Source organism: Girardinichthys multiradiatus, chromosome 24, assembly GCF_021462225.1.
Source record: "Girardinichthys multiradiatus isolate DD_20200921_A chromosome 24, DD_fGirMul_XY1, whole genome shotgun sequence".
Lineage (NCBI taxonomy): Eukaryota > Metazoa > Chordata > Actinopteri > Cyprinodontiformes > Goodeidae > Girardinichthys > Girardinichthys multiradiatus.
The window spans coordinates 1,680,210-1,693,717 of NC_061816.1; the positions used below are offsets into that span (position 1 = coordinate 1,680,210).

At 40.5% G+C, this 13,508-nt stretch overlaps 2 protein-coding genes across 4 annotated transcripts in view; one reads left to right on the top strand and one right to left on the bottom strand.

The window, feature by feature from the left end:
* The window catches only part of LOC124861391 (NACHT, LRR and PYD domains-containing protein 3-like), a 923,911-nt gene that overhangs the window by 303,417 nt on the left and 606,986 nt on the right, over positions 1 to 13,508 (top strand). The gene's annotated exons all lie outside the window — the stretch shown is intronic.
* Positions 1,503 to 12,960, bottom strand: LOC124861414 (NACHT, LRR and PYD domains-containing protein 3-like). Its single transcript, XM_047355159.1, has 9 exons — positions 12,847 to 12,960; positions 12,655 to 12,762; positions 10,952 to 11,030; positions 10,562 to 10,790; positions 8,621 to 10,427; positions 7,019 to 7,192; positions 3,740 to 3,901; positions 2,952 to 2,995; positions 1,503 to 2,803 (listed from the first exon to the last, which is right to left on the bottom strand). The coding sequence occupies exons 1-9, from the start codon at positions 12,933 to 12,935 to the stop codon at positions 2,265 to 2,267; spliced, it is 3,231 nt and encodes a 1,076-aa protein (XP_047211115.1). The 5' UTR covers positions 12,936 to 12,960; the 3' UTR covers positions 1,503 to 2,264.

Genomic DNA, 13,508 nt, shown 5'->3' on the forward strand with positions numbered 1-13,508 from the left:
TCAATCAAAGGTTTTCTCTCTGAATGGAGATAAAGAAATGTTGGCTTTAGTTCTTCATCTGGTCATCTGAGAGGAACATTGCTGATAAACTGTTGGAGATGATGATCTCAGAGTGGAAAGTTTGAACCATGTTTCATGTATCATGTGTGACCTGGTAGATCAAGGTGTTGGTTAGTATGAACTGCATGGGCTTCATCTAAAACCAACTGTGTCAGGGTTTAAACGCAGCAAACTGGAGGAAGGACAGACAGGGTATGAAACACAGAAAACATCTGATTCATGGAGACACTGATCAAGAATGATCATATCTGTGCAGCGTCCCAACTCAGTTACCTTCTGCTACAACTAATCTGTCCACTAGAGGGAGCACAGATACTTCCACAGGTTCTGCTTCAAACTTAAAGATGAAATAACTGCATTCAGTGTTATTTGACTACTTTGTTAAATCTTTGAATAAAGAAATGTCTGTTTTTATTTCCTTGTTTTCCTTCAAATAGTTTTAAGAAGCAACGTCCAGCTTTCTGACTCAATAAGTCATTTTATTAAGAATTAGAGGATAAAGAAACCAAACACTGACAAACACATTTAACACGACTAAAACAAGATGAAATGCTGAAGGAAAGAACTCGGTGTGTCATGTTAATTTTTCATGATGTGTTTTTAATCAAATATTTAGACTGAAAATAAAACAAGTCAAATAACACAACAGCAACAAATTTCCACCCACTGCTCTAAAAGTGAGAGCTGTAAAAAACGACAGCATGAATAAAATCAAATAAAAACAGAAGGTTACAGTAAACACACATAAAATGATTCCTTGGCTGCTGATATAGAAATGACCTGTTACTGGATACAAATTCACATTTACCTTCAGAAAGTTCAACCATGTTTTCCAGCTGGAGCCAAACACTGTTGAGCTGGATGTCACCTGTGCTGAAAGCCAGCAGATAACCAAACCCCAGCATGATTTCAATGTGTGAGAACATAATAGAAGGGGAGGAAGGGAGGGAATAAAGCTCAGACAGCATGGGATCAAAGTCTGTGGTGACATTAACTTCAGTCCAACTGTGGAAATAAAAAGATAAAAGTCCAGAAAAAGACAACAAACCTGAATGAGCCAACAGCTCAGTGTGATAGACTAAAGTACTGAGAACATCTAGTGTCCTAGTTCAAGTCCTCAACTGTACAAAGAGCTTCTATTAATAGATCTTTAGAATAAATTATGTTCAACTTGACATCATTTTATAAAGTTGGTCCAGTTGACCCAATCAGAACCTAGACTTTGGTGAGGTAGATCCAACCCTGACTCTGTGATGGACTGGTGACCTGTCCAGTGTGTCCTCAGCCTGTAGTCCATTAATGACTGCTGGGACAGACACCCCCTCCTCCTCTCTTGGGACTAAAGGTCAAATGAGTATTTGCAGGAGACTGAGACTGGCTGAGTCCATCACTGTTTTAACCTTTTAGACATATTTGATGTTCTGTAAAATAACAGTCAGAAAACTGGTAGCAAATACTGTTTTATTCTCCAATATTTACATTTCCATCATCTGCAGTTCAGCCACAGATAGTCTGGAATGATTCTTCTTTTAGGAACAGTCTCATCAGAAGTCATATTGTGAACTGATCTGGCTCATTAAAACATAGCAGATACTAACAGTGAGGAACTGAACAACCACCTGGGCAGTTAAAACAGCAGCTCCACTCACGTCATCATTTTTCATCACAAATCAGTTCCAGAAACCCTGAGCTTCACAGCCCACAGATCCTGAGGAGGCAGCCTGTTTATCTGGGACTAAAGTACAAAACTGTTCAGATCAGATGAAGAAAAACTACATTAGTGACACAAACAAGAAACATTACAGAAAAGATTGGAGATAGAAATGTTAAAACTTCTTCTGATGGTGATATTAAGAGCCAGGATCAAACATTTACTGGAAGAGACGTAAAGAACCAGTAAAGAACCAGTAAAGAACCAACTCCAGCAGCAGACTTGGTATAGCACTGGAAGCACATTGGAGGAAAACCCCTAAATGAAGCTTTGACTGGAAACAGAACCAAACCTTTGGATCCTGGAATAATCCCAGCTTCCATCTTTAAATGACTGGAAGAGGACGAAGTTTACAAGGAATCTTTTCCAAGAGTTTCAGAAATAAACCGACTGAATGTGAAAATGTTTCTGAGTGAAAGAGACAGACATGTAGAGACTGAACTATCTGTTCAACAGTGAGAGTGTTTCTCTGACAGGAGGAGACTCTTTAGACTCAACACAGAAACACTGAGGAACCAGAACTGATCCAGAATCCAGGATAAAGAGGTTCAGTGAATGTGGTGTTGAAGGTGTGGAGGTGGATCAGTGAGTCAGAGGAGACTCTGTAGAAGGACAGAATGCCAGCAGGACAGTCCACATACACTGCTACTCTGTTAGTGACGGAGGAGGAGGAGGAGGAGGAGGAGGAGATGGGTGTTTCTCTACTATTGTGCCAGACAGAGTAACCACCATCAGAGCAGCTCAGACTCCAGGACTGATCATTAGATCCAAACAAACAGTCATTAATGTCTCCTTTCCTCCTGATTCTTCTGTAACTCACTAATATTAAAACATATCCTCTCCACTCGACCTCCCAGTAACAGCGACCAGTCAGACCATCACTACACAGCAGCTGAGACCAGTAATCATCAAATCTGTCTGGATGATCAGGATATGACAGAAGCTCCTCCACATGTGTCACCTTCCTGTTGTCTCCAGACAGTTGGAGGTTTCTGTTCACTGTGTTTGTGTCGATTGTGAGCTGACAGGAATCTGATGGAGAGAACAAACACAATCCAGCTGCAGTTATTGATCATTTATTGACACTTTGATGATGACTCCTGAATGAGTGATGGACAGTTTGAAGATGGTTGAATGTGAGCTGCTTTGTTGTCATGAATCAAATGAAAAACACACTTACACTTCCTCAGACCTGGTTTCAACCATCGGACTCCATCAGGCTCCCTGAAAGGAGGAGGAGGGTCAGACCATCAGTCTCTTTCAGCAGCAAACATGGACATTGTAATCGATCAGATCAGATTCCACTCTGACATGCTGCTGGAAGAACTGGATCTGGGTCATTTGGACTCTGTGACCTGCTGCATACGTTGTCTGGTCCATTGTGGGAGGAACCAGACTGATAGAGCAGAATCAACCAAGACAACATGATGCAGCCTGTACTGTCTGTCAGTTGCTAACAATGAACTATGCTGTATAAAGCTGCTCATGACTGAGGAACCTTGGCTCATGTCTGGGTCAGCCAAGCTGCAGTCAGCCGGGCCTCTGGACCCAATTCTCTTCATTTCCTACTTTTTACATTAAAGAGTCCAAATCAACCAAGCTGGCTTTTCCTGTCTCATTACTGAAGGTTCTGCCACAGCAGACATTACATGGCTCGGTTCTTCTTCACTCAGAAGACAACTGTCCAACATTTGGACTCATCCATTTGAATGGAGCATCTCTAAAGTTCTGTCCTGAAGTTGTCATGTTTCAGCCCAGTTTGAACTCATTCTTTTCATTTCATCTTTTTGAATCAGGCAGGAGGAAACAGATGATGAACTAACTGCTGTCTGTTCCTGCTGAGAAACTAACGACTCAGAAGAATTTACCAGAAAATCATCAACTTAGCATTTAAACCATTTTAATTTGTCAAACAGAGAATACTGTTCTTCATTAAAACCCAGAAGAACCAGTTTGATGAATCTTCACCTGAATATTTCCAGTGTACAGTCTGAACCAGACGGCAACTTCTCCCCTGAATCTTGTAGGTTGTTGTTCTGCAGGTCAACTTCTCTCAGACAGCAGGACTGGGAGCTAAGAACTGATGACAGAACTTCACAAGTTCTCCCTGAGAGGTTACAGGATCTACGTCTGAGAGACAAAATGAAACAAAATACTTTGTTTAAGACTTTGACGGTGCATAAAACCTTAAAGGTATAAGTGTAATACACTAACAACGTTAAGTAGAAAGGTCATTATTACAATCTAAGGTGGAAAAGGCCTACAATGCATTATATTTAAGGAAATGCTCAAAGTATGTAAGATAAAAGGGTTATATATAACCTAGAGGTTACAATAATAATATTTAACCAATACTGTTATTGGTTTAAAGCAGAGTTAAAAGCAGTAAATGTTTTTGGTGATCTTATATTACTGCAAGTGAGATTTTAAGTTAAAAGCAATGTTGCCAAATCTTGCAAGAGAAACCAGCTCTATGAAAACAAGCTAAAAAAAGCCCAACGGACAACCCACGACATTGTGTAAATACAGAGTTTTTAAACAGTATTGATGTATACAGTTATTATGGTATTATACACAGGCAAAAGCAAAATGATGCTAAACACTTTTACCATAAAAATAACTTATATTATTTAATAACTCATACTTTTAAACTCTAATCAAAAGAAAAGTGCATTTTGCATATGTTTCAGCAACGTGACAGTGAACACAGTCAACAAATAACTTTCTTTAAGCTTTGTTTAAAAGAAAAGACACACATGAGTGATTTTTTAGTAAAGTCATCTAGTTGGGTTTAAGAGTCTGCTTCCTTGTGTGACATCATTAAAAAATCCAAACAAGTCAGCCCAGATTTCAGGAAGTGAATTCTGGACCTAATCTGTTTTAACCTTGGATAAAACTTCCAGATTCCTGAATCTGTTCTGGATCTGTTCAAACAACTACAGGTCCAACAACACCATCCTAATGTTGAAGCACAGTAGTGGCTGCATCATGGTATGTAGATGTTTTAAGGTCTGGAGTGGCTAACCAGGAAACCCTGGTGATCCAGTGTAACGTTAAGTCAGTAACTGGGTTGAACAGAGTAGACAGACCAGGCTGCTTGCTGCTCTCTCTACAACTAGCTTTCATCTGTACCATGTGACCACAATCAGCCAATCACATGTGGCTGACTGCTAGCTAATAGCGTTTAGCTGTTCTACAGATTTCTCAGTTACTGAGAGATACCTGATGTGTTTCTGTAAAGGAAAAATAAAAAGAGAAAGCTCTGGAATATGACACCACCAACTGTGCCTCATTATTTTAACAAAAGTCTTCAAAGTGAGAGCAAAAGAGCAGATACTTGTGTCCCATGCAGGCTACTGTAGTGGACACTAGGCATGGGGAATATGGACTTTACAATTTGTGACAATATTTTGTGGCATTTATTGTGAAAACAATAAAAGGGATGATAAAAATATTCAAAAATCATCACAGTCCTAATGAAACTGTCACAGCAAGCCTCAAGAGCCCGACAAGCACAAATACCGCTATAATAATTAAACATATTTATTTATCTATTTATTTATTAAGGCAAAAGCAAACAGTAGCAACAAATAATTTGTACCCAAGAAATTGTCTTAACCTTGTTTTATGCAGTCAGAACATGTTATGATTCTGGTCTGTTTCTCTGCACCGTCTCTGTCTGCCTGCTGATCATCGCTGTGTTGAAGGATTTCAGAGGATTGTTTTCACCTGCTCCTCCCCGGCCAGCTCCCTATTCATGCCTCACCTGCTCCACCTGTTTACCTGGCTTTATAAGCTGCTCTCTGGCTGACAAACAGCGCCAGATTATCGAAAGCCTTGTGTGGTAAATGTCCAGTGTTCTTCCTAGCCTGTCTGGCTGATCTTGATCTTGTTTTTGCCCCCTGGATTTTTCTGCTCTGCTTTGCCCTCGTTGGATATCTCCCTGGCTTCTGATCTCTGGACATCAACCTTGTTTCTGCCTCCTGACTGTCACCCTCTACCTTACCCCCGGATCTGTCAGCCCAGTACTGGATCTGATCATAACGTCAGACCAAGGATTCCCGTTCACAGCCTCTCTGACTCACTGTGACGTCACCCTGGAGCTGAAAATCAGCATCCTCGCACTCCCACGGGTTCTGAGAAGGTTAGTGGCTTTTTCTCTGAGCTTCACTTTATTCTCAGTTCTCTGTTCAGCCACTAAACGATCTGTCTGCCCTCAGAGGTTCCTGATCCTGCTGCTGGTTTTCTGCCGAACAACAACGACAGATTTCAATTAACATCTTAATATTATCTTGTTGTGTCCGGCTGAAATTTCAGGTTCTTTGTTCAACTTGTTACAGAACAAGTCATGATAAAAGTTGCAGTATTTATATTAAGGGAGGGACGGTAAACAAAAATCAGTTTGGTATGTTTTCAGTTTGCTTCAATTAAGACAAAAAGGTTTGTTTTTTTCAGACAGCAGTAAATGAACAACTTATTTTAATTTCTGAAATTAGATTTTATTATGTTCTAAAACTAAAAAAGTAGAAAGTACAGAATTAACTGGACACTTAGTTGGATTTGTTTCAATGAATAAAGTAGTATAAGCAGGCATAGCCAGTGGCTGGATAGATTATACATAATCAGAACCACTTGGAAATGGGTTCAACATTTCTGAAGACTGGGCCCATATTTGAGAATAAAAAAGTTTAAATCACTTTAGAGTTTTGATATTTCAACAGCCCAGAATCCCAGCTGTACCTGAATGCAGCATGAACAGATGTTGGTAAAATTCTCAATGACAGAGATTCCTCCAACTTGTATTTTATGAGATGTACAGAGTTTGGGCTGATTGGATGCTACAGGGAGCCCTTTGGACCTCAGCTGATGTTTTCCAGAACCAGTGATGTTTACATTCAGCTTGATGTTTCAGGAGAGGAATTCAGTTCAGTGCAGAGCAGCTATGAACCTTATTGCTGTTGAAATAGGTAGACTGACAAAGTTCTCATTCAGTCCTTTTTCCACTGTAGCTGCAGGAGAAACCTTAAAGGGGACAGAACTCTGCTACAAATAGCAGAGTTTAGTTATAACTGGCAGTTCTCATTCTTTTGTTTTGGTGTCACTTATTAAAGTTACCCTACAGAACATTGCATTGACCACTTAGTTCTGCACATACACATTCTGCATGTTTTCAGGTAGAAAAAAAGGTTTGTTGGAATCAGAAACAAATGATGTTCACAGTAATTAAGTCATCAATGCTGTTCAGACCTGAGAGTTTCCAGATTACAGTTTGGACTCTTCAGTCCAGAAGACAGCAGCTCCACTCCAGAATCCTGCAGCTTGTTGTTACTCATGTCCATCTCTCTCAGATTAGAGGTCTCGGAGCTGAGAACTGAGACCAGAACTTCACAGCTTCTCTCTGAGAGGTTACAGTTCTTCAGTCTGAAGAGACAGAGATCAAAATGAATAAGAATAATTCTGATGGAATAAAACTAAATTAAAACATCTTATAGTATTAAACAAGACAGATGAAACTGCTTCATGAAATAAGAACTCAGAAACTCTAAAGCAATGCAATGAATGTCAGAACCCTGAAACAGAACAAAATGTGATTTAGACAAATTTATATGTTCTGTAACCCACTTAAACTTTGAATGATGTTTTAATCTGTACAGATGGAGCTGCAAACACAACCTGTTGTTGTTTTAGTGAAAATATCCTGCAGCTGTTTGCAAATAGTGGAAAACTAAATGATGTTTCCACATAACACTATTCCAGATTTGACCACATGTTCTGATCCATATTTACTCCTCCTTCAAACACTGTGGGACGAGCAGTAAAATAAAAATCATGATGGAAATAGAAGGAAAGTTATTACTAAAAGGAAGAACATTAAGAGAACAGAACAGCAACCAGAAATCGGAATTTTAATTATCAGAACCAAGCAACAATATTCTGTTGTTTTAAATTCTAGTCGCTATTTTCAGGAAACATATTGCCTCTGGAGCGTGAAGTGTGTGGTGTGACCTTTAACCCCAAGAATCCTATGATAATGTAACCTCTTTAACCCTTAAAGGAACCTTTGGCCCCAAATTGAAAAATATATAAATACTTTAAGTAAATAATTAATTCATAATTAATAAAATAACAAACAAACAAACAGTGTTTGGGTCTGAAGAAGTCAAACAGAATCTGTGTTAAAAGTTCAAAAGAAATAACCAGTCAGTCATTTTCTACCACTTATTCCATAGTGGGTCACGGGGAAGCTGGTGCCTATCTCCAGCAGTCTATGGGCGAGAGGTGGGGTACACCCAGGACAGGTCGCCAGTCCATCGCAGGGCAACACACAAACAACCACACACACACATACACCTAAGGACAATTTAGAGAGACCAATTAACCTAACAAGCATGTCTTTGGACTGTGGGAGGAAGCCAGAGTACCCGGTGAGAACCCACACATGCACGGGGAGAACATGCAAACTCCATGCAGAAAGACTCCCGGCCAGGAATTGAACCGAGGACCTTCTTGCTGCAAGGCAACAGTGCTACCAACTGCGCCACCGTGCAGCCCAAGAAATAAATAAATAAATAAATTTACCATTTTTGTTCTACTTTTATGAGAGGAACCATTTTGTAACAGATTCTAAGTGTCAGTCGGGTCTTGTGGGATAAAAATGTTAAATTGTTTCTAAAACATCTTCAAAAGTGTTTATTTTTACTAAACACATTTTGAATTAACTGACAGTCAAACATTAACATTTATACTTTCTAATAAATCCTTAGTTGTTGATCAGAACATCCAGGATAATAGTCACTCTTTCCTGGTTTTAGCATCAGGTACCAAAACCCAAATTATGTCAGAACTTACAGAACTTTGTTTGAAGCTTTGACCACTGGCAGCAACCTGAGAAGAGCTTCCTCTGAAGCAGAGTATTTCTCCAGGTCAAACACATCCAGATCTTCTCCTGATGACAGTAAGATGAAGACCAGAGCTGACCACTGAGCAGGAGACAGTTTATCTGTGGAGAGACTTCCTGAACTCAGAGACTGTTGGATCTCCTGGACCAGAGAACAATCATTCAGTTCATTCAGACAGTGGAACAGGTTGATGCTTTTCTCTGCAGACAGGTTCTCATTGATCTTCTCCTTGATGTACTGAACTGTTCCCTCATTGGTATGTGAGCTACTTCCTGTCTTTGTCAGCAGACCTTGCAGGAGAATCTGATTGGTCTCCACTGAAAGACCTAGGAGGAAGCGGAGGAACAAGTCCAGGTGTCCATTTGGACTCCGTAAGGCCTCGTCCACAGCTCTCTGATGGAGACTTGTTGGATTTGGCTCGTAAAATAATTTCAACCAAGACAAAATGTATTTAGACATAAAATAAATATTTTTCTGGTCTTCCATCAGATTAACTCCATCCTTGATGAAGGTCCGATGGACATGAAAAGCAGCCAGAAACTCCTGAACACTCAGATGGACGAAGCAGAACACCTTGTCCTGGTACAGCCCTCTCTCTTCTCTAAAGATCTGTGTGAACACTCCTGAGTACACTGAGGCTGCTCTGATATCGATGCCACACTCTGTCAGGTCTGATTCATAGAAGATCAGGTTTCCTTTCTGCAGCTGATCAAAAGCCAGTTTTCCCAGAGACTCAATCATCTTCTTGCTCTCTGGACTCCAGTGTGGATCTGTCTCAGATCCTCCATCATACTTGACCTTCTTCACTTTGGTCTGAACCACCAGGAAGTGGATGAACATCTCAGTCAGGGTGTTGGGCAACTCTCCTCCCTCTCTGGTCTCCAACACATCCTCCAGAACCGTAGCAGTGATCCAGCAGAAGACTGGGATGTGGCACATGATGTGGAGGCTTCTTGATGTCTTCATGTGGGAGATGATCCTGCTGGCCTGCTTCTTATCTCTGAATCTCTTCCTGAAGTACTCCTTCTGTGGGTCAGTGAACCCTCTGACCTCTGTCACCATGCCAACACACTCAGGAGAGATCTGATTGGCTGCTGCAGGTCGTGTGGTTATCCAGAGGCGAGCAGAGGGAAGCAGTTTCCCCCTGATAAGGTTTGTCAGCAGAACATCCACTGAGGTGGATTCTGTAACATCAGTCAGGATCTCCTTGTTGTCCAGAGGAAGTCGACTCTCATCCAGACCATCAAAGATGAACAGAACCTGGAAGTGTTCAAAGCTGCAGATTTCTTTGGTTTCAGTAAAGAAGTGATGAACAAGGTCCACCAAGCTGAACTTTTTCTCTTTCAGCACATTCAGCTCTCTGAAGGTGAATGGAAATATGAACTGGATGTTCTGGTGGGCTTTGTCTTCAGCCCAGTCCAGAGTGAACTTCTGGGTTAAGACTGTTTTCCCAATGCCAGCCACTCCCTTTGTCATCACTGTTCTGATTGGTTGATCTCTTCCAGGTGGGACTTTAAAGATGTCTTCTTGTCTGATGGTTGTTTCTGGTCTGTGTGGTTTCCTGGATGCTGTTTCAATCTGTCTGACCTCATGTTCATCATTGGCCTCTCCAGTCCCTCCCTCTGTGATGTAGAGCTCTGTGTAGATCTGGTTCAGAAGGGTTGGACTTCCTGCTTTAGCGATCCCCTCAAACACACACTGGAACCTCTTCTTCACACCAGATTTAAGGTTACGTTGACAAATGGATGCAACATGTTCTGTTTGAGACAGAAGTTAAACATATTTTAAATAAATATTGAAAAGGGGATTAAATATACAATGTTTTATCAAACATATTTCACTAAATAAATAATTTTATCTCCAGGTTAAATCTGGAGAGAAATCATCTTACTGCTCTGCAGATGTTCAGCCAGCTCCTCCTGCTTCATCTTCTTCAGGAAGTTCAGTGTGATCTTCACAAAAGCCTCTCTGTTGCTCCTCCTCTTCTCTTCATCCTCACCTTCCAACACCTCTTCATCCCCCCACTGACTCTCTAAGCCTTCCGGGTAATCTGGACTCAGAACCTTCTGGATGTTCTTCAGCTCGTTCTTCACAAAAGTAACAATGTTGTCCTCCAGCAGCTGGAACAGAACAATATATGAAGGACACATCAGACTGAGATCATGGAGCCAAACATCAGGTCCATGTTGGACACACTGACAGTCCTCTGATCTACAAAGTGCAGCATGGAGATGACTGTGAACAGAACCGATGGAGAAGTAGATGTTGTACATGTACAGACCATAAATATGGAGTCCAGCTGTGTTTGATGCTGCTGGGCAGATGGACCACTGGGAACCTCTGAGTTCTGCTGGTCCACTCTGTGGAGGAACCAGGAAGCATTAGCTCACATTCTGTAGAACAACAAACAGACAAAGACGAAGGTCCATGTGGTGTCCTGCTCCAAAAGCTACGTGTCTTTTCCCATTCAGGGACAGCTGTCCCCAGAGGGGAAGTTCCTACCTGAGCAGAGTCTGAGTTGTCATGGTAACTGTGTTGAAACATGGCTGATTTCTCAGAGCTCTAAATGCTCATTTGTTCTACTTGCTGATTACAAGAACTTTAAACTGAACATCCAGAGGAACATGAAGCAGATTGTGGACCAGTGGTTCAGTTGTGGACATTTGAATTTCATTTCAATAAATGTTCTTGATCGGCTTCATTGTAAAATATTTTAGTAGATGAAGAATATTTGAACAGTTGTTGTCTTTCTGAAATTATTGAAGTCTTATGACAAACATTGTTTTTACTTTTGGTTTTGGATTATTCATTTTTATTCATATTTTTTATTCCAGTTTTATTCATATAGATAAATCTAATTGTGACACTGAGTCTCATTTTCAACAAAACAATCATATCAAATGATAATAAGTATAGTGATAATAATAACTGGCATAGCTAAAACATGGTGTTTGCAAAAAGTCAGTCAGTCATTTTCTACCACTTATTACATAGTGGGTCATGAGGAAATTGGTGCTCATCTCCAGCAATCTATGGGCGAGAGGCAGGGTACACCCTGGACAGGTCGCCAGTCCATCGCAGGGCAACACACAAACAACCATGCACACACTCATTCAAACACCTAAGGGCAATTTAGAGACCAATTACCCTAACAGGCATGTCTTTGGACTGTGGGAGGAAGCCGGAGTACCCGGTGAGAACCAACGCATGCACGGGGAGAACATGCAAACTCCATGCAGAAAGACCCCCGGCCGGGAATCAAACCCAGGACCTTCTTGCTGCAAGGCAACAGTGCTACCAACTGCGCCACCGTGCAGCCCGTCTGCAAAACGTAATTTCTTTAATTTCAATGAAAACATTAGTTTTGAAAACTGGACCATAGTCAGTAAAGTTCAGGTATTTCTGCAGTTGAATTATTTTGGTTTTGCTCCATATCTTCACCACCAGTAAAACTCTTGCCTTAAACATTTGTGCATTTCTATTTATTTACAGTCTCACACTTAAACCTACGGGTTAAATATGATCAGATAAAAAGGGTTGGTTGTTAATTTGGTCATTTATCTTGTATTATCTGCCCTCCTTTAGTTCTTCACTTTAAAAGTCGTCTGATTCAACATATGAATTAAAACTGAGGGAGAAAAACATCAGAAGCACAAATTCAGGAACAAAACAATCCACTAGAGTCTGAACTGGGAACACACTTATTTTGTCATTGATTATTTCTTTAAAATGGTGAACCTGAATTATGTCTTCAGCTGGAATCAGCCTGACCCCTGCTGGACCAACAGGTGAACTACAGACACTTAGAAACACCTCCAACAATGTTTACCCTGAACTCACTGGAGACTGAATTTGTGGAAAAGCTTCCAGCAAAAACAAACAGTTTCATAAATAGGAATAAAAATGTGGAAAAATGTGGAATCAAAACATTTCAAACTGAATCAGTTCAGTGTCATACAGTTAAAACATTAAGACAGAGCTCACCTCTTTGCAGCTGAAGGTTGATCTGATTTAAAATCAATAATAGGAGACTTTGACCAGTTGCTCTTTAAGGACACACAGCTGGGTTCAGGTTCTGGTTCTGGTAGTTTCCTGTGAATAAAGATGGTTTGGTGATGTGAGAGCTGAGCTCTGACATGGAGAAGAGACCTGGACAGTTAGAGATGGTGATCTGACCTCTGAACTTTGCTCTGGTCCTCATGTTCTCCACACAGAGTGGTTTTAGAGGGAGGGACTCTGTCCTCTCTGTCCTCACACTGATCCATGCTGCTCAGTTCACACCTTCTTCCTTCATCTGAGGAGGAAACACTCATCATTCAGCTGAACATCAATACTGACAGAAACCAGCGGGGGGCGTTCACTGCCCCATGTTAAATCCTGAAAATCCTTTGCATTCACTGACTGAAGAGTCAGCGTCACCAACAGTCTCCGAACCTACATGAACTATAAATAACCAGTTAACCCTCCAATTATCAATGTTTCAATGTTTAACGTGTCTAAATAAATATCTGACATAAGTTTTTTGGCTTCATATTTAGGTACGTTTCCTAACTTAATGACATGTATTAACATAAAATGAACATGACCATATTTTTTATGTCATGTACCCATGTTGTATGCGTCGGTGTTCTTTTGGGGTCAACATATGAGAAATATCAATATTTTACACAAATATGTTTTCAATGTTTTGAAAAATATTCAGGTCAATATTACATGAAATTTGTTAATCTTCCAAAAACTTCCATAGAAAAACATTTCGATGAAGATATTGATACTTCACACAACTTAGGGGTGGATCAAACACATAAAAGCTTGCAAAGCAGCCTCTCTGTGCTCTT